Here is a 27284-nt window from a genome sequence, read left to right on the forward strand (position 1 = left end):
GGTTTGTGCAGTGGCACGGAAGTAACATAGTGGTTGTTACAGTGGCAGAGAAGTAACAGTGATTGGTACAGTGGTAGAGAAGTCACAGAGTGGTTGGTACAGTGGCATTGTAGTAAGTGGGTGGTACAGTGGCATAGGAGAAACAGAGCGGTTGGTACAGTAGTAGGGCAGTTACATGGTGGTTGATGGAGTGGTAAAGAAGTAAGAGTGATTGGTGCAGTGGAACAGAATTAATGTAGTAGTTGGTGCAGTGGCAGAGAAGTAACGGAGTGGTTGGTACAGCGGCATTTCAAGACTGGTTGGTACAATGGTAGAGAATTCACAGTGGTTGGTACAGTGGCAAAGAATTAATGAACTGGTTGGTACAGTGGCATTGTAAAAGTGTTTGGTACAGTGGCAGAAGTAACGGAGTGGGTGGTACAGTCCCATAGAAGTCACAGGGTAGAGAAGTAACAGTGGTTGGTACAGCGGCAGAGACGTAACAGAGTGATTGGTACAGTCCCATAGAAGTTACAGAGTGGTTGGTACAGGGGCCAAGAAGTCACAGAGTGGTTAGTACAGTGGCAGAGAAGTAACAGAGTGGTTGGTACAGTGGCTAATCTGGAACACATTTTGGCCCTCAGTATGTCATTGACGGCAAGAAACGCCTACCGCCGCAGCAATGGCCGCCAAAAGACCATCACCGTGGCTACCAGCCATCCGTCGTATTATGACCACAGCAAGATTTCTGCGGAAATCCAGCTGTGGCCATGCCGGCGGATGGTGGTGAGGGGGTGCTGCTGCCACCAGCAGCGCCACACCAGTAGACCGCCGCCAGCCATATTATGACCCATAATACGGCCTGGCGGTGTTCTGCTGGCAGACGCTGCTGCAGGCAGCAGCAACCCCTCCCGTCTCCTGCCGGAGGACCCCCTAAACACAGGTAAGTGGGTGCTCCAACAGGGGAGGGGGGTGTTGTGTGTGGGGGTGAGTGTTAATGTTTGTGCGTGCCTGTATGCAGGTGTGTGTTGCGTGTTGAATGTGTGCATGTATGGAGGTGTGAGTGCGTGTATGTTTTCTGTGAATGTTTGTCTGCGTGTATGTATGAAAGTGTATGCGGATGTGTGTGTGAATGGAAGTATGCATGCGTGCATGAATGGGGGAATGGGAGGGTGTGTGTGCGTGTGTGAAGGGGGCGTGAATGTAGGGGGGCTTAGAGAGTAAGTGGGGTGGGGGGAGTCTGGGGAGGGGGTTGATGGTGGGGAAGACCTCTATCAGTGAGAGGGAAGGGATTCCCTGTCACTGATAGTGCCTACCGCCATGGTTTTCATGGCGGTAATAGAGCCACGAAAGCCATAGCGGTAGGTGGGGTTATAATCCTGCAGGCAGTACAGTGACGGCCACCGGGCAGGGGCTTGATATCTCCAACCCGTTGGCTGTTACCGCCGTGGCGGTCAGTGTGGTACATTGGCAGTTTGGCTTCAGCCAAACCGCCAATGTCATAATATGGTGGAAAGTACCGCCAGCCTGTTGGCAGTATTTTCCACCATATTACCGCCGACCGCCTGGGTCATAATGAGGGCCATAGTCTCAGCTGATAAACTGAGGTGATGGGTTGACTGGTGGTGTATTAATACAAACCATACTCGGGTGATGTTGTGCTCAGGTGTGTGGCACTGCAGTGAATCGTTAACAGAGTGATTTGTAAAGTAGCAGAATATTAACACCACTCCCACTCAGCTGAGGTGGTTTACACGTGTTAGGTACACATGCGTAGCAGTAACGCAGACTCTTTCTCAGTCGACCTCGCAGTGAGGTCTTTGCAGGCGGAGATAGCAGCCCATTTGCAGGACAGTCGTCGTGGTGAGCGGTTGCGCAGCGGTGTGCAAGTGGTGATCGCCGGGGCGACCAACGCAGGAAAGAGCAGCTTGCTGAATGTGATCTGTGAGTACTCTCAACTCTTTATTTCACATGTGAGTTCTGATGGTGGAGTACACGAGGTACCAGATCACCAGTGCTTAATTTGTGCCAGTGTGTTCTAGTGCTGAGCGCTGCAGTTATTTATAAACACCAGCATATATTTATGAGAAACTACCACTTGGTGGTGCTGTATGTGTGTATTTGCAAGAAAAGTTCAATAGTGGGGCATTGTACTATTTAATATAGCCAAAACAATGATAAAACCTGAACTTAAACCTGCAATTTAAAAAGTGACATGGGTTGTACCAGCTGCAGAGCACAAGGGAGTAATACTTTGGGTCCTGGCACTTCATTTTTTATAAATTAAACACTGAAGCTTGCTATAGAGAGACCGTTAGCTGTGCTGAGCGTGGGCTGCCTTACTCACCATAAAGGCAGCATACTTTGCAGTATGTTGAGTTTTCCATCTGTTCATTGTATTCCCACCAGCAGATCGGTGAATGCCCCACCAGGGGGTGCTGTGCTCTCAGATCTCCTGAGCTGACTCTGTGTCCAACCAGAGACATGCCCATGCCCCCTCCTGATGCATTCTTAGGTGAAGGGAACATTTACTGAGCACGTGCCTCGCCAATTTGGGTGGAACCTTAGCCGCAAAGGAAGCCTTTTCTGTGACCCACAATGTTTATATATTTTGCGCATCCTTTTGTTCCATGTGTTTTTCTGTTTTGTTTACACAAGCTTTCTATAGCACTTCATTTACAAGAAAAGTGACTTGTTTCTACTTTGTTTGCTTAAGTCTTTCTTGCCCCTCGCCTTGTTTTTGTTATAGTGAGTTGAGTCAACACTGTGTGATTGAGACAGCTTCTGTTTCTGACACACATTGGCTGAGAGATCTTCTATAAAAAATAAAAAAAACAGGGCTCTTGCAGAACAAGCACACAACAAAATAATAACGTTTATTTTAATAAAGACAAATGAAAATGGCTTAAATGCAAGAGAGTGGTTCGATCTCTGCTCCCAAGGTCAAACTTACAACAATTTTAGCAAGAAATAAACAGACCCCTTCTTCAGAGGTTGAGAAGTGAATGTGTGTTTTTTTAAGGTATTAAGGCCCTCATTATGACCCCGGCGGTGGGTGCAAAACTGGCGCTAACACTGCCGACAGGCTGGCGTGGCGGACCGCCGTAATTTGACCGCGGTGGTGAACTGTGAGTAAAACATTCAGTTCACCGCCTGTACCGCCAAGGTTTAGCCACCGCTGGTTGCGGCGGTAGGCGTTTCCAGCCACTTTTTCAGCCAGATACCGCTGCAGCCATAACGACTGTCACACCGTTGCAAAAAGCCTGGCGGTCCCCGTTATATGTATAGGGGGATTCACACAGCACACCAGATCCGCCTCCCATGCACACATCCAACACCACCAACACACATACATGTCCCCACACCCCTCGCAGCATGCCCCCACACACTTTTACACAGACAAACACACATACATCAATGTGCGACATGGACCACAACCACGCACCCTGACAACACAGCCAAACACACAGGGCGCACACAGGGATACCCGCACACACCCATTAAGTACATATACCCTACCTTTGACGGGGGTCGGACGTCACACCTGCAGGGCTTCCCATTGTGTGCATAGGCCGCCCCACACCGCTGATGTTTTTCCGCCGTCAACACACCGCTGTGCTGACTGGTGGGTCATATTGCAGTCGGCGGAGTATTTCTGCCGTGGCGGTGTTGTTCTGCTGACCGCCGCTTTCAAACCGTTGTTCGCCCTGGCGGTTGTGGAGAACTGCTGGGTTACTGGCGTAGTTTGTTGTTAGTGTCAGAATACGGCGGTATGGTTACTGCCGGCACCAACGGTAATTTGGCGCCCGCCAGCACACCGAAGCACGGGCATGAACGCCAGGGTCGTAATGAGGCCCTAAATGTTCAGTCAAGGGGGCTGAGCTTGCCAAGCTGAAAAATGGCTGCACCTTAGGCAAGCTTCTCTGGCCACCCACCTATCCGACATAATTCTGCACCTAAAGACCCAACTTAGCTCTGAACAACAACACAACAATCGCCCTGCTCATTTACTTCTTGGGGTGGGGGCCGCAGAGACCTAGCATTGGCGGCAAGCACATCCCGGCTGGTGGAGGCCTAAATCGGGCCTGTGATCCTGGGCGCTGCAGTGGTGCAGCTGGCCCGGGGGAGCCAGGGGCGATTCTAGGGGAGCCGAGCACCTCTCCTGTGGCTGGGAGACCCCGCTGAGTTGGCTGGTTGTGGCCTTGAGTAGAGGGAGTGGCTCGGCCCGCCGCGGTGCCACTTTGGGCAGCGTGGAGGATCCCTTGGTGCTGGCTGCAGGGGCAGCATGAGTGGCGGGCGGAGCAGCCCCAGATGGGTCATCCTGCCGCGGGGCCTGGCGCTGATGAAGACGCGGGGTCAGAGGCAGTGAGTGGGGCCCAATTCCCTCCTCTGCTTATAAATTCATGCGCTTCCTGCTCTCCTGCGGCCTGGTTCATGCACACAGGTTCTGCCATAGCATTGGAAAGATGGATAAAACTGACAAGTGTCAATCTAAACTACAATTCAAAAAGCGGAAGACCCCAAGGTCCCGTGAGGGTGGGTCTGGTGAATCGGGGCCTCTGGCAGAAGAACCTGAAAGCAAAGCAGACTTAAAACATATCTTGTCTGCAATGCAACATAGTCTCGCCAAAATCGATAGCAAAATAGGTGCTCCTATTTCGCATGGATAGAGCAGCGGAACGGCTAGACAAGCATGTGGAGCGATTGGATGCTGTGGAGCGGCGGGTCTCAGAGACTGAAGATGAACAGGCATTAGCTTCTCCATCTCACAAGAAGATGGACAAATTACTCCTCTCATGACAGGCGAAGACGGAAGATTTGGAGGCGAGCTCTTGCAGGAATAATCTGCACATAGTCGGAATCACCAGAACAACTAACATTGATAATATAGAAAGGTATAGAGAATGCCTACTCATTGACTTGCTAGATCGTGACACTTTTGCTGGCCCACAACACCCACCCCCCCCATCCAGTCCCGGGGGGGAGGCTGATCCTCACCCGGCGATAGTGAGGCTCCTGAACTACAGGGACCGTGATGCAGCTTTACATAAGGCGCGTGAATTGAAAAGTCTCCGGCATCAGGGATACGAAATTTCACTATACCCCGGCTTTATGCAGCCATTGCAAGAGGCAAGATGGCTACTCATCCTAGCCAAGGGACAGCTCTGGGAACTTCAGCTGGGGTATAGCATGATGTACCCTGCTAAGTTACGAGTTATGGTAGACGGCAAGGTGTTTTTCACTGATCATAAACAATTGCAACAATTCCTTAAGCATAGAGCATCTGCTAGGGGTGGGTGTGATTCACCAAGTTCTCCGGAGGGAGGAGAGGACATACATGACCCCAAGGATTGAGACTTCAACTCTTCCTAGCAGGTACGAGGCCGGTGAGGTCTTTCTCTGGGTCTGGTATCAGGGTGGTGCGATATTCGCCAGAGTGAAACTCCCTGAATACCTATAGGGATCTTATACATGACTTTGCACACTGTCAGGTTTTTGGTCTCCCTGTAAAGTAGTAATGGATATTTCAGAGTGATATTGTTCTTCACTATGCCTAAACCTTTTATGCTGTGATACTCTCATATAGACTCCACATAGTGGAGAAGTGTGGCTCAATGGTTAGAGCGGCAGACCCTGAAGCAGAAATCTGGCCCGGGACCAGGGTTCAATTCCCGCCTCGGCGGGTCTTGGGCTCAATTTCCTCGGACCTGATAATTCTCGCATCAGTGCCTAATCCAATTCATGGGTCCCACTCTGTAACTCTGGGCAATAGCTTGCATAATCTCCACAACGGCCCCAACAGTGCTGGGATGCCTGGCTTCACCTTGGAGGTTGCCCAGGAGTGGGCACCTCACAGGGAAAAGCCAGGAGGGGTTCCACAGCGGTATGCGTACAGCGCCTTGAGACCCTAACGGGTGAGTAGTGCGCTATACAAGTATGAAGTTTACAGTTTGTGTCTCACAAGCGCGCGATTTGTTGTAATGTTTCTCTTTACTTTAGTTACAATTGATAGTACATAGATTGGCATTTCAGATCTGAGCGCAGTAGGGGTGGCTGGGCAACATCTGCCCCCATGTGTATTCCACCTACACTGGTATTGCACTGTTTTTGGGGTGTACGGGCGGGTTAGGGAGGAGTACTATGGTGCCATGGAAGTTGGGGGTTATTATGGAGTAGGAGGTGGGAGAATTACATGCTGTTCAACAGTTTGTTGTATGTTGTTTCTGTGGAAAAGTTTTATGTGAGAATGGCCAGGCCAGGCAAAATATACAGAGCAGGTATTAGCCTGTAACTGATGTAAGACAAGGAGTGGTGGACCCCCCGGGCCGTCCACTACTGAGATTTCTGACATGGAACGTCAGGGGACTCAATGAGCACAGAAAAATACGTAAGGTGGTGGCATACCTCAAGGGACATACAATAGAGGTAGCAATACTGCAAGAAACTCACTTGACACCAGAGAGCAAAGTCTTAACGCAGCATAGAATGCAAGGTCACTGACATGCCGCAGGTTTCACCTCGCATGCGCAAGGAGTACTGATATGGGTCAGCCGGGATCAGGGGTTCATATACAGGAGGTGTGCATAGACCCGGAGGGAGGTATGTGGTGGCCCCTTGCTATGAGGATGATCTGTCTGGGTTACTTGTGGTAGTGGACGGTCACAGTTATCATGACCCATAGTTACATTACATGCTCGGTGCACCCCTGTCACAGTGAAGCAATCTGCCATGGATCTAGGGTGGGGATTTTAATTGTATTTTCAATTTGGTATGTGACCGCTTCAGGGCCCCATCACCCTCCCCACCCCGCCGCCCTTCAGCAGTGGTGCGTGCTCTGGTAAGAATTGCTGACAGGGAGGGCCTCCTCGACGTCTGATCTCATAGGTCTCCCAATGGGCCGGGATACACACATTATTCCACAGTGCATGATATTCACGCATGTTTAGACTTCTGACTTGTCTCTAGAGAGTTGCTGCCTAGAGTACAGAGGACTTACTCCGACCATTCCCCTGTGGTGTTGGAACTTGACCTCCGAAGCCGTAGGGTTGCGGTGTATGCCTGGCTATTTCCGCCCCCCACTCCCTTCCCCTATTCTCTACTGGGTACAGTATTGAGAGACAAATTGGCCCAAGCTGTTGAAGAGTTCGTCCAAATGTGGGTATGGTTGACAAGTTTGGTACAGTGTGGGAGACATTAAAGGTCTATGTAGGAAGTTGGCTCTGTATGTTCTATTTCAAAGTAAGAAATAGCATGCACAGAGTCCAAGGGTTCCCCTTAGAGGTAAGATAGTGGCAAAAGTAGATAATTCTAATGCTCTATTTTGTGTTAGTGTGGTCGAGGAGTAGGCTTATCAGAGGGTAGTGTTAAGCATTTGTTGTACACACACAGGCAATAAATGAGGAACACCCACTCAAAGACTGATTCCAGGCCAATAGGTTTTTATATTGAAAAATATCTTTTATTAGTTTATTTTAAGAACCACAGGTTCAAGATTTACAGTTAATACTTTAAATGTAAGGTACTTCACTTAGATACTTTAGGAATTTTGAATGAAAACAATATCATGTACAGTTTTTGTAAAAATGTCAATAAGCTATTTTTAAAGTGGACACAGTGCAAAAATCAACAGTTCCTGGGGGAGGTAAGTAAAGGTTAGATTAGGTGGTAATTAAAACACTTACAAGTCTCAGTCCAGGGGCATAGGCAGCCCACCGTTGGGGGTTCAAGGCAACCCCAAAGTTACCACACCAGCAGCTCAGGGCCGGTCAGGTGCAGGTCAAAGAGATGCCCAAAACACATAGGCGCCCATGGAGAACAGGGGTGCTCCGGTTCCAGTCTGCCAGCAGGTAAGTACCTGCGTCCTCGGGGGCAGACCAGGGGGGGGTTTGTAGAGCACTGGGGGGACACAAGTAGGCACACAAAACACACCCTCAGTGGCACAGGGGCGGCCGGGTGCAGTGTGCAAAGCAGGCGTCTGGTTTTGTATAGGTTTCAATGGAGGGACCCGGGGGTCACTCTAGCGGTGCAGGCAGGCACAGGGGGAGCTTCTCGGGACAGCCACCACCTGGGCAAGGCAGAGGGTCACCTGGGGGGTCACTCCTGCGTCGAAGTTCTGTTCCTTCAGGTCCTGGGGGCTGCGGGTGCATTGTTGGTTCCAGGCGTCGGGTCCCTTGTTACAGGCTGTCGCGGTCAGGGGGAGCCTCTGGATTCTTTCTGCAGGCGTCGCTTTGGGGGCTCAGCGGGGTCGTCACTGGTTACTCACGGGCTCGCAGTCGCCGGGGAGTCCTCCGTGAGGTGTTGGTTTTCTGCAGGTCGAGCCGGGGGGCGTCGGGTGCAGAGTGTAGAGTCTCACGCTTCCGGCGGGAAACGTGAAGTCCTTGGAAGTTGCTTCTTTGTTGCAAATAAGTAGCTGGTTTTCAACAGGGCCGTTGTTCACAGGAGTTTCTTGGTCCTGTAGTCCAGGGCAGTCCTCTAAGGCTTCAGAGGTCGCTGGTCGTTGGTCCCTGTCGGATGCATCACTGTAGCAGGTTTTCGGAGTTGGAGACAGGCCGGTGGGGCTGGGGCCAAAGCAGTTGTCGTCTTCCTCCTTCTCTGCAGGCTTGTAGGTCAGCAGTCCTTCTTCTTTCTTCAGGTTGCAGGAATCTGATTTCCTGGGTTCTTTGGTGCCCCTAAATACTAAATGTAGGGGTGTGTTTAGGTCTGGGATGGCAGTAGCCAATGGCTACTGTCCTTGGGGGTGACTAAACCCTCTTTGTGCCTCCTCCCTGAGGGGAGGGGGTACATCCCTATTCCTATTGGGGGAATCCTCCAAAATCAAGATGGAGGATTTCTAAAGGCAGGGGTCACCTCAGCTCAGGACACCTTAGGGGCTGTCCTGACTGGTGGGTGACTCCTCCTTGGTTTTTTCATTATCTCCTCTGGACTTGCCGCCAAAAGTGGGGGCTGTGTCCAGGGGGCGGGCATCTCCACTAGCTGGAGTGCCCTGGGGCATTGTAACACGAAGCTTGAGCCTTTGAGGCTCACTGCTAGGTGTTACAGTTCCTGCAGGGGGGAGGTGTGAAGCACCTCCACACAGAGCAGGCTTTTGTTTCTGTCCTCCGAGAGCACAAAGGCCCTCACCGCATCGGGTCAGAAACTCGTCTCTCAGCAGCAGGCTGGCACAGACCAGTCAGTCCTGCTCTGAAGGATTGGGTAAATTACAGGGGGCATCTTCTAAAATACCCTCTGTGTGCATTTTGTAATAAATCTAACACTGGCATCAGTATGGGTTTATTATTCTGAGAAGTTTGATACCAAACTTCCCAGTATTCAGTGTAGCCATTATGGAGCTGTGGAGTTCGTTTTTGACAAACTCCCAGACCATATACTTAATATGGCCAAACTGTACTTACAATGTCTAAGAATGAACTTAGACACTGTAGGGGCATATTGCTCATGCAGCTATGCCCTCACCTGTGGTATAGTGCACCCTGCCTTAGGGCTGTAAGGCCTGCTAGAGGGGTGACTTATACATGCCACAGGCAGCATTTTGTGTGCATGGCATCCTGAGGGGGATGCTGTGTCGACTTTGTGTGTTTTCGTGGGGAGAAAAAGGCAACCTGCAATGGCAGTGTGCATGTGTTGGGTGAGGGGTCCCTTAGGGTGGTACAACATGTGTTTCAGCCCTTATGGACCTTCCTTGGTCACAGGGCCCTTGGTACCACTGTTACCTTTTACAAGGGACTTACCTGGGTGCCAGGGTGTGCCAATTGTGGAAACAATGGTACATTTTTAGTGAAAGAACGCTGGTGCTGGGGCCTGGTTAGCAGGGTCCCAGCACACTTCTCAGTCAAGTCAGCATCAGTATCAGGCAAAAAGTGGGGGGTAACTGCAACAGGGAACCATTTTCCTACAGTCTATATCAGGAGTGTCACATTGTCCAAATATGCGGGGTCCTTAAATCCTTAAGGTGTCACTTGAGACTACTCGAGGCGGTAATAGCAGAATTGGAGAGGAAACATAAAAACTCTGCAGATAACCGTTTACTAGGTGTGATCAAGACAACGAGGATGAATTCCACAAGACGGCTCAAAGTGAAGTCCATCACTTCAGAAAGTACGCTATAGCCCGTACTTATGGGTACGGTGGTCGCTTTAGTGCCACACTTGCTGCTTTGCATTGCCCTAATAGAGAGGCTGGTGTCATTTTAGAGGTCCAGGATGAGCAGAGGCAGCCTATTGGTGATCCAGGTTAGGTTGCGGATGGATTCCGTAGATACTACGCTGTTTTATACAAATCGACACTTCCACATGACGACGCTTAAGCTGCTGACTATTGAGCACGTAAAGTAAGGACCTGGCTTACCAATGAGCACAGGGTACGTTTATGGCACCGCTGCGACCTGCGGAAATATAACAAGCACTTAAAGCCATGCAATCCGGTAAAGCACCAGGCACCGACGGACTTACTGTAGCCTTCTACAAAGCCTATGAAGATCTACCGAGTCCTCATCTGGTCACACTGTTCGAGGCGATGGCGGAAACGGGTATCGTGCTGGCATCTATGCGGGAGGCCCCTAATGGTTAACACTATTAAAACCCGGCAAATCACCAATACAGTGCTCGTCTTACAGGCCTTCTCCACCGTTAAATGTGGATGCTAAACTTTATGCTAAAGTTCTGGCCAATAGGCTGACTTTGATCCTAGCTGGAGTGGTGAGAGGGGAACAGGCTAGGTTTGTCCCAGGCCGTAACCTCACCTTCAATCTCAGAACTCTGTTCGGAGCTACACAGAGAATTGATCCTGAGGTCCGGGCGGCTGCTGTGTTCTTGGATGCAAAAAAGACATTCAACTCTGTCGAATGGGGTTTTATGCTAGATGTGTTAAGCCGCATTGGGGTGGGGGAGGTGTTTCTGCACCTGGTAAAGGTGCTCTATACCTCACTGACCGCTTGGGTTCGTATCCGTGGGAGTGTCTCTGATCCTATTATGATCACCAGTTGTACCAGGCAGGGTTGCCCGCTGTCCCCATTGCTATGCACCTTGGTGGCTGAACCATTGGTGTGCGCGCTCCGCGAATATCATGGGCTTAGAGGCTTACACTTCCCAGGGTATAATTTGATATTATCAGTGTTTGCAGATGATACGCTACTCTACGTATGTAACCCAGAGTGTAATCTTACCTTTATTCTGCATGAGGTAGTTTGATTCTGAGGCATTTCTGGCCTCCGGGTGAATTGGGATAAGTATATTATTTTCCCACTAACCCCGGCCATGGTACGTATCCCACTGGAATTTCCACTCCAGTGCACAACAGAATCGGCAAGGTACCCTGGAATACAGGTGCACACGGATCCGGAAGTAGTGCTCCGCAGCAATTATGGCAAAGTGGTGCAAAAGCTCTCTGAGGCAGTGGACCGTTGGACTAAAACACCTTTGTCGCTAATCGGACGAATAGCCGTCACGAAGATCGTGGTGGTCTCAAAATTCTTATTCCTGTTCCAGAACTTCCCAGTGTTATTGACACAAACTGTGCTTGATAACATACGTTACCTGATGGTGAAATTGGCCTGGGCGGGGAAGCGTCCGAGGGTAAGCTGGGAGACACTCACACAACCTTACGACCAGGGAAGTCTTAATCCTCCAGATATGGAGACATATTACAAAACGGCGCAGAGTATGTTCGCCCATTACTGGATACATGGCCCTCAGAAATTACCGCATCTGTGTCTGGAACGGGATGCCACGCACCCCTGCATACTCCCCTTACGCACTACCCCAAAATCTGTTCGACTAACCAAAACGGAGATATGATGTGCTGGATTACATAAAGGGCACAGTGTATGCATGGCACTGCCTACTTGATCGCCAAGCTGGCGTTATATTTTATTCCCCACAGGTCCCAGGTGCCTTGGAGCCCTATGAGCCAAGAGAGAGGGGCCATACAGTCTTTCAATTTGTTACCCATTGATACCGTGGGTGACCTTTTCCAGGGAGCCACAATGCGCACCTGGGATATGGTACAAGAACGGAGCGTTGCACCATCCACCCTCACTCGCTACCACTTTTATAGAGCTCGACATACAATGCGGGACCTATTGGCATGCCTACGCTGACTTCATTGCTACAGGAAACAAGCAGGCTGGGGCGTGAGACTTTATGCGTAAGAGACGCGCAGACGTGGGCTCATTGCGGCTGGATTAGAATGGCAAAGGGACCTTGGTGTTGCCACCACAGACAAGCGCTGGCAATATTGCTGCTCAGTTGTGAAGATTTCTTAAAATGGCAGACATAGGTTGATATATTTCAGATACCTTAGTAGGGCATATTCATACACAGCCTTGAGCAAAGCACAGAACGAGAATGTCAGACTAAAAGGAATGAAAACAGTTCCTAGGCTGAAAGTGTATGAGATAAAAGAAATACAACATCACGCAGAATGAAGCTTCCGCTCAGAAAATAAAATGAATACAAATAAATTGTTATTAAGCTGAAGGGCACAAACTAGAAGCCTATAGCTAAAGTAACATGACCATAAAGAGCATTTAAAGTATCCTCTTGACAGAACGACTATTTACATACGGCCCGCGGGACTCTGCGGAATGCCAATGGTGCGAAGAGAGGGCGGCTGTATTCATGCATATGGCATGGGCTTGTCCCTGGGTACCAGAATTCTGGAAATCATTATTTGGTGCTTTGGGGGTTATTGCTGGAGAGTCGCTGGAATTTACACCGATGCTGGCATCGTTTGGGTACGATAAAGAAACTTAGGGTTAAGTCAGGCGATTGCTATCCATTGACTTACTCCTTGGTAGACAACAAATGTCTACGAGATGGGCCCACGGCCCACTCCCAACTCTGAAGGAGTGGCATACAGAGATGGTATACTGTACCACACAAACTGATATGTACAGTGAACTGCTCCCACCCCAAATTTGACCCAAGAACCATTGTGGTCCCTAATTGACCTATCTAATTGGCAAGGAGACAGAGGAGGCGGAGGGAGGCGCGGGCAGTGATGAAGGCAATGAGTGAGACCACCTCCACGAGGTCTGCTAATGTTGGTGGGAGTTGCGTGTGTCGGGGTCTCTTTGATTGTGCACTTTACGCTCTGAGCCTCGTCGATCTTTTTCAATATGCTACTGGTGACCGACTCCCACCGTTGTTGTATTACAAGTCTTGTCATGTGTCAAATGTGTCATCTGCTGAATATCCTACTGCCCCGGCAAGCAATTTGATGTTCTTTCTCGGGTTCTCAACACCTAATTCTCAAGATTGTAACATGCCAAATCTAGTCACGCCTGGTCAGATTGTATGTTCTTGTATTTTTGTTTCTATAAACAAATATTTTTAATTTAAAAAAAAAATGTTCAGTCAAACCATCCATTCATATTTCCAACAATTATTTTAAGGGGAAGGCCAGTTACAAAGAACCTTCAGTATATTTGATAACTGACAAAGCTGATCGGGCCTACATGTTTCGGCACCTGCTGTTGTGCTTACAGGCCTTACGCAGGCACTTAAGTAAATGAGCACTTTGTGGTGCACGGAACACAGACACGTACCTGCAGCTTCATTATGAAATTTGAGAGCTGCTTATTTTGATGTTGGTATTCTTGTCCACGCGGGACAGTGGTGGAACTCGGAAATACCTTGGCCCTGCCCCTCTTTCAGAAAGCACACCATGTTCTTCAGTTGGAGCCCCACGCAACGTAAACAGGAGTATTGCAGTTGTTGTTTTACAACTTTTACTCCTGTGCTTTTGTATTCAAGGCTTTTAGAGCATTTAGACACTGACAGAGGTGAAAAGCTCCCATGTGTTATATATTGTGACTGTAGATTCAATTAACCACACAGACCAGATTTCTAGTGTTTCACAAGCACCTATTGGCAGGGCCTCTGGAATTATGCGGTAGGTGAGGGCCAAATTCTGCGTCAAGAAAAGGCAAATTATGCAGCCCTGTTTGTAATAGTATTAATCATTTCATCATTTTTACACTTGGTAACACTCTCTTGTCATTGGCTGCACCTCTTTAGTACCACTTTAGCACCCAAATATAGCAATAAGCAACAGAAAGGGGACCGGTCCAGCTTTCCACCACGCAGCTACATGCATTTTTGCATTTTTATTAACTTCTGAACTATTTGAGCTAGAAAAATGTTTTTTATTCATATCCATGTGGCAGATGGGGCAAATCTATAACTATACGGAAATTGCCGCGCAATCTTAGAATTCCAGTGGCACTTCCTATTGGCAATCAATCACTGCTGGTAGGTTAATAAATGCTCTAAAGACTGAAAGCAAACAGAACAGGGGACTCCCACCCTGCTTATCTGTTTTATTAGAAGTCTGCCTCCTGGATGTTAAGGTACCCTAGTTATTTGCCCATTGCCCCCTATTCCCCCCACACAGTGTGGCATGAAAATAATCGTGCGGCCCTAGTTTCTCGCGGAGCTGCACCAGTTCCGGTTTCTAGGCACCTCAGCAGCCATGAAGAACACCATTGCTGAATATACCGAGCTGGGTAGATTTTAACGCTCTCTCTGCCCCTTATATCATTTAGGGCTCATTTGTTGCAGTGCCCATCTACATCGGGACCTCTGCCACTTAGTTTAGCTTCAACTTTGGTGGCCCTCAAAGTCACGGACATTTTTAAATCTTTCTTGGCTGCTCCCGAAATTGTGCCATACTGCATTTTCACACAACATTTTTAATTTCTCTTTTCCACTCACACAGAAGCTAGTTTTAATCAGTGGTCCACTGTATCCATCCAACTGACTTTTTTAATGCGGTCCCTGAAGAAGGTACATAAGTTACGAAACGTGGACCATGAGTGTTATCTGTAGCCTGTAAAATGTAGCTAATAAAATATTGAAATGCGTCACCTGCTTAAAGCTGACTTGGGGACTGAAGGTAACTTGGAAAGTCCACATACTATTTTGCAAGACATCTTTGTGTTTTTGCAATAAATACATTAATTTTAACACAAGTAGTGTATTGCAACAAGTAGCACAGGCTAGCCACCTGGAAAGCACTCTGGATCAGAAAGAACTACTGCTATTTGGGGAAAAAAGAAAACTGCTCCCCTTCATTCACCTCCCCCCACAATTGTCTTGCTATTCTTCGGTTTTAACAGAAACGTAGTTGTCTCGAAGTGCTCCAAAGTGGGCTTTGGTGGACCTCTTAAAACTATATAAAAGATGTTAACAACCAAACCTGCAGCACATCCTGCTAAAATGTTATTCGCCGGTAAGCACTGATTTACAGTTACTCAGATGGTCACACCTCCATTTTCTTAAAACTATTGATTCCACTCTCCAGAGCGAACTGCTTTGGTTAAATCTACTGTTGGACCTGGCCATTTTTGCAGGGTCACCTCCAAACATTTTGTCTCCTTCCTCCTATTTTTTCTGACCTGCTTTAGGACTCTGGGCACTTGACCACTGCTAACCAGTTCTGAAGTGCGTATGCTCTCTGTCTAAATTGGGTTGGTGATTGGTTTCTCCATGATTGACATATTTGATTTACAAGTCCATAGTAAAATGCACTAGAGGTGCCCAGTGTAGAAAAGTGCCTCTTTTGGCATGGTTACCCCCTCTGCCCCCCCTGCTTTTTGCCTGATATCTGATGCTAACTTGACTGTGTGTGTGCTGGTATGCTGCTAACCAGGGCCCAGCACCTGTATTCTTTCCCTGAACTGTACCATTGTTTCCGCAATTGACGCACCCCTGGCACACAACTAAGTCCCTTGTAAAAGGTACCAGTAGAACCAGTGGCCCTGTGGCCAGGGAGGATCTCTACGGGCTGCAGCATGAATTGTGGCACCATAAGGGACCCCTCTGCTTCACACCTCCCCCCCTGCAAGAACTTCAACACTTGGCGGTGAGCCGCAATGGCTCCTGCTTCATGTTACAATGCCCCAGGGCACTCCAGCTAGTGGAGATACCCCAACCCCTGGACCAAACCCACTTTTTGCGGCAGGTCTGGTGGGAAAATTAGTAAACACCAGGAGGTGTACGCACCCCAGCTAGGACCACCCCTAGGGTGCCCGAGCTGAGGTGAACCCCTCCTGGCAGAATCCTCCATCTTGCTTTGGAGGATATTAGCCAATAGGGTTAGGAATATGCCCCCTTCCCCAAAGGGAGTGGGCACAGGAAGGGTGTAGCCACCCTCAGGCACAGTAGTCATTAGCTCCTGCCCTCTGACCTCTGTAACACCCCTGAATCTAGTATTTAGGGGAACCCCGAACCTTGCTCTTGAGATTCCTGCCGGCTTGACAAGAAGAAGGACTGAAGAGCCGCACCGGCAGAGAAGACTCCAGACAACTGACTTGGCCCCAGCCCTACCGGCCTGTCCGCAGCTTCAACACTCCTGCTACAAGAAGGCGACTCATCCTGCGGAACCAGCGACCTCTACAAACCCCCAGAGGACTTCCCGGTCTGTATTGGGGAAGCTTGAAGAATTCTGTCAGTATAAAAGCAGAGTCTGTTTGCAGCAGTGCTTTAGATTAATTCCAAAGAGAACCTTGGTTACACAGGCATGGTTTTATTTTTGATACCAGCAGTGGGACTGAAACGACTGAAGTCAACAGGCGAGCACTGAAATTTCATGGGGGGTATAGCTGCCCCCCCATGAACTACGTACACATGTTCACGCCCCCTTCGGTTAGAGTAAATGCATCGCTCCTCTAGGACGGATGGTTGCAGAAGTTGAAGAAGAATATGTGAAGCATTGACCAATGGTTGCCCTCTCCTGCATCACAGAGACTCCAGATTCCGCCCAAGGCCCAGTGTGTCCATTTGCTTCCAGAGCCCTTGTTGTGCATGTTCACAGCTAGAACTACTCCAGCACTAAAGGGCGATTAGTCTGTATTTTTATCGGCAGGCAGACAGCTTCACGCCCTATTGAAGGCTTGCATTGTGTCTGGCCCATACATCATTGCCACAGTTTGGCGTCGGAGTCAATGCTGACTTTCCAGATTTCCACAGGAAGGAAAGGACGGGCCAGTAATTTCCTTGCAAGTGCAATGTCCTCCGAGATAAGAGCTGCACCCGCTTGGTATGTAAAAGCCACATTGCTGCAGAAGGCTCGGAGTTTTCTCGGGATTCATTCATCCCGTATCTCAGATATGACCAGATTTCTGTGCAGTGTAGACGGATTCATGTTTCGTCAGCATTTAAAGGTGTATATTGATATTTTTTTTATAGTAGGTCAGAAATATTTGTGTTCAGTTCACTGTAATAGGAGGTGCTCTTGAAGGCATCTTAAGGGGCCTGTAATCTATGGATATGCGGACACACCTCCTTTGCAGGGGCCTGCGGCCTACTGATATGTTACACACCTCCTTTGCAGGGGCCTGTGGCCTACTGATATGTTACACACCTCCTTTGCAGGGGCATGTGGCCTACTGATGTGGTACACACCTCCTTTGCAGGGGCATGTGGCCTACTGATGTGGTACACACCTCCTTTGCAGGGGCCTGCGGCCTACTGATATGTTACACACCTCCTTTGCAGGGGCCTGCGGCCTACTGATGTTACACACCTCCTTTGCAGGGGCATGCGGCCTACTGATATGTTACACACCTCCTTTGCAGGGGCATGTGGCCTACTGATGTGGTACATACCTCCTTTGCAGGGGCCTGTGGCCTACTGATATGTTACACACCTCCTTTGCAGGGGCCTGTGGCCTACTGATATGTTACACACCTCCTTTGCAGGGGCCTGTGGCCTACTGATGTGTTACACACCTCCTTTGCAGGGGCATGTGGCCTACTGATGTGGTACACACCTCCTTTGCAGGGGCATGTGGCCTACTGATGTGGTACACACCTCCTTTGCAGGGGCCTGCGGCCTACTGATATGTTACACACCTCCTTTGCAGGGGCCTGCGGCCTACTGATATGTTACACACCTCCTTTGCAGGGGCATGTGGCCTACTGATGTGGTACATACCTCCTTTGCAGGGGCCTGTGGCCTACTGATATGTTACACACCTCCTTTGCAGGGGCCTGTGGCCTACTGATATGTTACACACCTCCTTTGCAGGGGCCTGTGGCCTACTGATATGTTACACACCTCCTTTGCAGGGGCATGTGGCCTACTGATGTGGTACACACCTCCTTTGCAGGGGCCTGCGGCCTACTGATATGTTACACACCTCCTTTGCAGGGGCCTGAAGCCTCCTCATATGTGGGGCCGGCTTATCTGTGGGCCCAGGGGAATGAAGGCTCACTCAACTTCAGTAGCGGTCGAGCAGACCAGGTTTTCCATGAGATATACAATAAAAAAACACAGTTTCCTCTTTTATGTGAAGTTGAACTTTTATATGCAGTTAAAGTAGAGACTGTGGTCTCTGTGAGCCTTGGTCAAGGCAGTTTTGTGACTGTGTCTCTCACTATGTGGTGGCCCTGGGAGAGGTGCACCCGACAAGAAGGTGGTTTCCTTTCCACTTTGTTTATTATTGAGGAGGCCTCACCTGGAGGACTGCGGCCAGGTCCCACATTTAGATCTCCAGAATGCCAACGGCGCTTTAGAAGACACCCAGGTGTGACGTGAAGAGAGGGCGTGAGGTGTGCATGGACATCTAACATAGTTGTGAGGCCTTGCGCTAGTATGTTCTGGAAGCAACAGACTAGAGCAGTGGTTCCCAACCTGTGGTCCTGGTACCTCTGGGGGGTCCGCAACTGCTTAGAAAATTAAACAATATTAACTGATTAGGTCCCCAGCTTTTAGTAGTGACTCAGTGGGGGGCCCCTGGATTCCAAAAACGATTCAGTGGAGGTTCCCAGGTTCCAGTAATGATAAAGTGGGGGTCCACAGAAGTCAAAAGGTTGGGAACCACTGGACTAGAGCACAGAGACATCACACAGCTTTGTGGAGTGACTGTGAGTTTTCACCAAGTTGTATCTCATTGCAGCACCGACTAATTGCTTTGGTCTCGTGTACACGAGGTTTACATTCCTGTCGAATCAAAGTCCTAAATTCAACCACACTCGTTTTATACAGTTAAATACATAATGCCTCATCCTTCAGTCAACATGGTGTAATATTTTACAAATAAAAGTGTAAAATATGCAGGTTTTCTTCAATTCAGTTTGAAAAACAAAATGCCTTAAAAATGAGTTTCTAAATTGTAAGCAACTGAACCAGTTCGAGCATTTTTTAAAATACTGTTGCTAAATGTGAATAGTGTTACATTTTCAACATGTTTTACGCAGTGCAGATATATAGGGCCAGATGATTGTACGTTTGGAATTGCGACTTCCTAATTGTGATTCAATGCGAATCGCAATTAGGAAATCGCATTTCCAAATGTTCAAAATTCCACTGAGTTACATTTGTGATTCCCAGTGAGTCACAAATAGACCTACCCAATGTTCCCTGTAAGGCGCGCGCGCACCTTTCCTTCCCCCATCGCGCAGGCCCCTTCGGCAAGCGCGCACGTTAATAAATAAGCCTTTTAGAGCGATATACGTGCTCCCCTAAGGCAGATAATGCTCATATTTGAATCTGGATTGAAGTGAATGAAAACAGCGTTTAAACGCCGCGGGAGTGTTTTAAACATCATTTGACGTAGTTTAGCATACAAGCGAGCAAGTGATATTTATGTTGAAAATTAATGGTTAATGAGCTATGAAATGCTTCAGAACAGTCGGAAATGTGCTGTTATCAACTTTTCCATCATTGTCATACTTCATAGTTGTTTATATGCATTATCACTTTCTCAGCTCAAATAAGCCTTTTAGAGCGATAGTCGTGCTCTCCTATTGCAGAAAGTGCTCATATTTGAATCTGGATTGAAGTCAATGAAAACAGCGTTTAAAGGCCGCGGGCAATGTTCTTCTGTTTTCTCTAACTGGGGTGTAGGTGGCACTTAACAGGTCATGTCCTTGGGGTGTGCAACCAGGTCACAAAACTGCCTTGATGCCCTATTGCATGGAGCAATGATATCCCTTTTTTGCTTTAGTGGTATGGAGAGGCTAATGCCAAAGATCTTGGCTAGTTATGCGCTGCGCGCGCGTGAATGGTCAATTTCTTGGCGCACGTATCCTTGGCTGCAGCGCACAGAGACCGCACACAGTGGAAAAAAATTGAGGGAACATTGGACCTGCCTCATTAATATTCATGTGGTAGGTCTCGCTTTGCAACTCACTGGGAATCGCAAAACATCACATCACATCAGAGGCAATCTTTTAAAAAAATAAATAAATGCAACCCGTTTTCCCTAAAGGAAAACGGGATGCATTTAAAAAAAGAAAATTAAAAGTTGTCTTTTCATTTTTTTAAGAGCAGACGGTGGTCCATGGGACCTCTGCCTGCTCTTAAAAAATGCTTTTACAGACATTCACAAACGGGTAGGGTCCCTTGGGGGACCCCCTTCCCGTTTGAGAATGGATTACCATGCAAATGGGAAATCTGCGAATGTTTTGCCATTGCATTTCGGTCGCAAAACATTCAATCATGCCACTGCAATTCAGTTCTAGGACGGGACGCCCTAAACATGCCCGTTCTTAATACCGAATCGCAATGTCTAATTGAGATTCAGTAGCCTGTTACCGAATCACAATTTTGCATTTGGAACATGCCAGACCGCTTTTTAGTGGTCGCAAACGGCCCGATTCTGCGAATCGGACCGTGTGCGACCGCTCAATAGCTTTGAACATCTGTTCCATGGTAAGCAGTATTTGCATAACACACAACGGTAGTAATAACCTGCCTCTGTTAAAGCATTTAATTCCACAATTTGTGACATTTTCTATATGCTGTTAATAAGGCGTCAAAAGAATAAATTGCTGGGAAGGTTCTACCGGGATTCAGATTTGTGACCGGCTGATCACATCAGATGTCAGCAGCGAGTGTTTCAATACCCTGAGCCGTCTTTCTAGTCCTATAAATTATAAAATCTTGCCACAGTATAAAAATGGCTGTTTAAGGCTTACAAAATAAGTAATCTGTGCCCAGTATATATAGATATTTTAAATAATTTTTAAGTGAATGTCCCAGTTTGCGTAATTTTTTTGGTAGTGAGTATGCGTTATTCATTACCGCGTAGAAGTGTCCCAGCGGCGATGAATGGTCTGTGGTCTGGCACCTCTACTGCTCTGGTCAGGGGACCCCTCATTGTCTCTCGCGCCCCTGTTTCCTGTTCAGTCTCACAGGATGTTTACCCTCCGGGGTTCAGAGGTGTGCGCCACACTGGCTATTTTTGGATGAACGGGCGTGGAGGGCTGACCTCGCATTCTGTGCTGGTGGCACTCGAGGTACCGGACTTCCACCCATTCAGAGTGAGGACAACAGCTACTCTGGGATTCCTGCATCCCCCAGGAACAGCACTAATGCTGGTCCCCCCCCCCCCCCCATAGTACTGACTGCTGCTGTTGTCTCAGTGGAACCCACATCCCCTCGGGTACTGGGCCACCTTTCTCTGCCCTCTGCGTCCACACTAATGCGTTGGGCATCCTTCACTGATCAAGTCAGGGGGAAACGTCTCAGCGGTGCATTTATTGTCCCAGAAGGGGATTGTCTCTTGCATGCAATGTCCCTAATCCCATCAAGTCATTTTCAATAAGCAACTGGTAAATTTGCTGTTCAGGGTGAGCTGTGCAGTTTCACCCTACACAGAGGGGCTGTGGCAGTCATGTCCTCTGAGAGTTGGCACTTGCAAGTAGTTCAGTTGTCTTTTTCAGGCGTATGGTTGAGTGGTTGTCTATTCTTACGTGTGGTGTTGATGTCTCTTTTTTTGCTGTGAGCTGGTTGCTTGCATTGTCTCTTCTGTGTGGTCAGAATTAGTAGCTGCCACTTCCTGGGGTTCAATGCCCACTACCAGTGAAGGGCTCCAGCGCCCATCAGCCAGTTGGTGTTTCCGCACACCGGTACCCGTGCCCGCAGACATAGTGGGAGATTTCTCAAAACTGTCCTGCCACCCCGCACAGCTGGGGCATCAGTGACTCTGCAGCGACCTTGCCTGATTTTATGGTACCTGGCCTCTTTGCAATGGGCTATTTCCCCATAGACTAGTCTATCACAGTAATAGTGGACTGTGTCACTGTTACAGCCAAACCACTGTCGAGTTCTGAGAATATTTTCTTTGCGTGGCTCCCCACCCCACACCTCTGACTTCCCAAACTGCTGCTAACCAGCCCCCCCTACTGAGTGCTCATTCATCTCAATCGACTCACTCCGTCTGAGCTATAATTGTTTAGAAGTCAGCTTCTGGATATGCAAAGTGCAAAAACAAAGACCCTAACATCCTCTTTGACCCTCCACCCCACATCTGTTTCATTAAGGAGAGCTCTAGCCATACTGTCCCTTCGCCGGAGTAGTCCAAATACAGAATTGTTCCTCTGTAAACAAAGATCCAGAATATTGAGACAATTCTTTTCTTTGGAGTCAACACAGAAGTGAGGCTCCTTCCTTTAAAAATGATTGGGCCAGATTGTCCCTGGAAGCACTTGCCAGCCTCAGGTTTATCCCGTCAGTTTCTCAATCCAGGAAGAGTTTGCTTCTTGTAAAACCTGATCACACCACAGCCAGATCTTGCCCAGTGAAATGGGATGTTCCATGCAGGAAACTCCATGTCCCCTGAAACAGGTGTAAAGTCGCCCAGAACCACCTTGTGAAATGACACAAGATGCGTAGACTCATAGCAGGAGAAGACAGTTGATGCTGTGCTGTTACTAAACTCAGATTTTCAATGTTATTACTTTTATTTGGAATCGGTACACTCTACTTTACATTAAAGCACATTATACAACTTTAAGACCAATAACTGATTTTAGGTGAGAAAGGTCGATGTTTATTTACAGAAACTAACAGTTCATGTTAGTCAGGACCAGTGCCAGCACTTTGTATAAGTTTCAGAATGTATGGGCACACATTTTAATTGTATACAGAGTAGTGGAAATTGAATTAAATATGTTTCCTCAAATCAAGGCACCATAAACCTTCAGGTGCCAGACTATTACACAAATAATAGCTATAAGTTGGGATATATATATGGATTGACGTCTTTCTACCTGTACACCAGCTCCCTAGGTAAGCCAGTATTAGAGTGCAATATAGCCATTATCAGTGTTATGCATGGCATATTTTCATTGTGTTCTGTGCCCCGGGTTGACAAGAACAGAATGAGAAGAACACAGGATAGTATTTTGGTATTGCTTCCACAAAACTGCGCAAGTCTAACACTTGGGTATATACCCGCGTCAGGCTTATTTTGCAAGAACGAAACATGTCCCTTATATAAAACCTTGTAGGACAAAGGGCATTAGAGGGGGTTCCAGACAGAATTTTCCATCTACACTGCACTTCAGTTTGTAGCCGACCTCAGCCTTTGTGTCTCTACAAAGCCTGATCTGGAAACTGAAGGCCTGACCTTGTACCAAAGTAACGGGGATGGGGTGTGCTTTTCATGGACTCTGCACAGACTGATTTGGCCTACACTGCCATGCTCTTGCTCGAGGTTAAAGAATAGGCTTTGTGTAGAAATTATATATTCATGTTTATTGCAATATGTTGGGGTTGTACATCTTTACACCTCTGATATTCACAATCCTGATTTTGTTCTTCCTCATCATCCGAATCATTGCAGCTCATGCATTTTATCGCAGATTGCAGTCTTTTCAATAAATGTATTGAAAACTGTCCTGCATCTTCTTTCTTGCCTGTGTGTGTGTGAAAGACTTGTATTTGGAGAGAAAAGGGTCAGGCTTGTTCACCACAATTTCGCTGAGGGGTCTTCAGAGTTCCATGCGCTAGGTTCACAAATCACCCTCACCGTTGGGTTTGGGAGAGATGCTGCTAGAGAGCCGGAAGGGCTGGGCTGACAGCTGCCAGCTGGTGTGGGAGTGAGTCAGACACCTACAAGCAGAGGTGCTGCCGTCTCTAATCCAGCAGTCTTGTTGAAATACGTCAGTCCTTACAACACCATAAAAACTCTGACAGGTAGTTGGGTGTAAACAATCAGTAAAATAACACTGTGGTTCATATTTTGCAGAACTAACCCACATTTCCTCTCCACCCTTAGGCCGATGTGCAATGACATAATCCTCATTAAAATGTTGATTTTTGTGCAAACCCATAAAAAAACAATATTCAACCACATTCGGGTTCATATATAGACATGGGCCAGTTTTTCAAATGTCTTGCAGGTGAACTCTACCTGTTGATAGTTATTTCACTTCATAAGATGCCTCTAAGGGATGTATATAAAAAATACTGCAGTGTGAAAATGGATTAGGAAGACAGGAGAAAGGGTTGCCCTTCACATAATCAGGGCTCCAGCACAGAAGACTAATGGAGCGGTGTATATATAGCGGGGATGTGTTACGTTCACTCTATATTAGCCACAATGAAACAATTGATTGTCATTGGAAACCTGATTTCATCAAATACAATATTCAAGTTCAAGAAAAATTATAATAATTTCTACCCAATAATTACATCTGGAGTGCCCCACAGTCCATAAGTATACATATTTGTCCAAACCTACATGAATGAAAAAACAAGCATGAAAGTACACAAAATGCACCAGAAACAACTGTATACACGCCACAAAAGTTACAAAACTTTAAATATACACTCTTACCCCGCTGAATAATTAAACTAAAAGTGCCCTGAGTCCTCCTCAAAGGTGGTCAATCTGGCAAGGAGAACACAGTCGAAACTTCACTGATTTCTTTCCTCGTCCCAATACATTGGAATATCTTTATCCATTTTTTAGAAGACCCTTTCACAGAAAAGGTTGACATGTTTTAGAAGTGACAATTTATAGCTTCCTCAGGACCAAAAAGAAAAACAAGAAGGCGGTGCCACGCAGGCACTAATGAGTCAATCAGATCAAGCCATTAATTGTCCAACCAGCTGTACACATCAAAGGCAGAGTCTAGAACCAGGAACCCCATGTCATGCTAAGGGAACCACAGGGTACTCGCACAACCGCCCCGAATTGCCTGGATTTGCAGGACCGCCTTAGCGCTCCATAAATTAATTAGGGCTGCATTATCACTAGTTTACCAACCACATCATGTCCCAGCTCTAGTCTGATCAGTGATTATGGAGCACTGCTCCTAGATCCAGAGATAGCGTGTGTATTAATTTCTACCAGTTCATACCCCTAGTGCACATTGCCTCGAATGTATGTGGAACATAGCATAATATGCAGTCTGTGTTGGCACTATAAGGGCCATATGTACGAACACATTTTCCCATTGACACAGAATGGGAAAAACCCTTTGCTACATCTGGCCCTAAGTACCTTACATACTGATGTAGTGGACATCACTCGACTGAACCTTGAATAGTTTGTCTGCCACCGCTTACCTCTAACAATTGTAATCTTAAGGTTTCCATATTCGACCCAAGTTAAATTGGAGTGTGGAGATATAGCTCGATATTTACACTGATATACATGTTCCACATGACCGCTGTAACTGACCATGTACATTTATTGTTAATATTACCAAAAGGCACATTATTGTCAAGGACAGGTTACCTGTTAGAAAGTTCTTTTTACTGGGACCATGTAGAGACGTTAAGAGGTATTGAAAGGTCTATCTGGTAGGTATCCATGAAGCGAGTCAAACGATCTCCCTCGCCAGCTGCCACCACGGCACATGGCCAGCCTTTTTCAGAAAGATTCTTGGTCTTTTTTTTAAAGAATGATTCAAAAGTCCCCTCTCACTACCTCCTTTTCCAGTAAAATGGTAGAGTGACTTGCTTCATAAACGTGGGGGGGGGGGGGGGCGCAGAGCAGTGTTTCGTACAGCTTGTCAGGCTCTTGAAACCAGCCATCAGCGAGCGGCCTGGATCCGTGCCAGAAATTGTGACACCAGCCAGGACAGCCATAATGTGAGGAGTGAAGATAACAGTGAAGACGGGTGACAGATCCGTCAACAAGAAGAAAGATCATGCAACTAAATAATATATGGGGTCCATTATAAGGTAAGCCACACACAATCTACTGATAATGTGTTTGGGAGCACAACAGCCACAATATTGAGGTTTATGAATGGGCAACATTCCTTTTCTCCAGATGAGGGCTTGGTTGTATAATTTAGGTCCAAAAACACTATGAACACCATGGATGACGGTTTATAAGTTTAACCAGATTCCTGGTGACCTGACAAGGAAGAAGGACTGCTAAGATGAAACCCCAGCAGAGGAGAAGAAACACGACAACTGACTTGGCCCCAGCCCTACTGGCCTATCTCCATTTACAAAAAACTTGCACAAGAACAGCGATGCATCCAGCGGGACCAGGGACCTCTGCCAAGCTCCAGGGGACTTCCGTGCACCCAAAAGGACGAAGAGCGTCCCTGTCCAAGAACAAACAACAAACAAGGACTGCAGCACCACTCCGAATACGTGAGTCCTGACCTCTCTGCACCCGATGCCCACGGCCCGTGTCCAGGTGGCCCAATCAGCTAGAGAGGATTCCCCAGGTGATTGCGAACAAGTGCACCCCCCCAGATTGACCTCTGCACCCCTCCACGACGATGCCCGCAGAGGGAATCCCAAGAACCCCCCTGACCGTGATCGCGGGACAAAGATAACCTATGCCTAAAAGACCACTGCACCCGCAGCCCACAGGCCTTGGGTAACCCGACCTCCGGGGCAGCAACGTTCAGCAGGCGGCCCTCCTCCATGTCCAGCATGTGGTTTGCCTGAGACGACCTCCTGGACCTCACCTACAGCCTCTGAGTGACCCCTGTGGTCTCATAGAGAATCACTGGAGACCAGAGATCTTGTTTGCACCCTACACCCAGCTGCCCCAGCGCTGCTGAGGGTGAGTGTTTGGTGTGTACTTGTGACCCCCCTAGTGCTCCTCTAAACCCCCCAGGTCTGCCCTCCGAAGACGTGGGTACTTAGCTGCCTGCAGATCGGATTCCGAGTGCCCCTTGTCTCCATAGGAGCCCACGTTAAATTTGCTTCACTATTGACCTCTGCACTGGCCGACTCTGTGTTGCTGGTGTTTGAGGTTAACTTGAACCCCCAGCAATGGACTTCCTAACCCCCGGAGACTGGAACTGTAAGTCAAGTACTTACCTGTAAATTGAACTAACATTTCTTCCCCCCAGGAACTGCTTCTGAAAATTGCACAGTGTCCATTTTTAAAACCGATTATTGTCAATATTTAAAAAACTGTATAACTCATCGATTTCAAACAAAGTACTGTTGATACATGTGTGAAATACGAATCTATTGAAGTACTTACCTGCAATTTGAATCTTATGGATCTAGAAATAAACTAAGAAAGTATATTTTTGCTATATAAAAACCATTGGTCTGGAGTTAAGTCATTGAGTGTGTGCTTCTTCTATTGTC

General features: G+C 47.8%; 1 protein-coding gene across 1 annotated transcript in view; it reads left to right on the forward strand.

The window, feature by feature from the left end:
• Positions 1–27284, forward strand: part of GTPBP3 (GTP binding protein 3, mitochondrial) — a 54450-nt gene that overhangs the window by 17867 nt on the left and 9299 nt on the right. The window contains exon 6 of the mRNA XM_069217094.1: positions 1780–1923. Within this exon, the coding sequence (XP_069073195.1) occupies positions 1780–1923 (144 nt within the window). The remainder of the gene's footprint in view (positions 1–1779; positions 1924–27284) is intronic.

Source organism: Pleurodeles waltl, chromosome 12 (genome assembly GCF_031143425.1).
Source record: "Pleurodeles waltl isolate 20211129_DDA chromosome 12, aPleWal1.hap1.20221129, whole genome shotgun sequence".
Taxonomy (NCBI): domain Eukaryota; kingdom Metazoa; phylum Chordata; class Amphibia; order Caudata; family Salamandridae; genus Pleurodeles; species Pleurodeles waltl.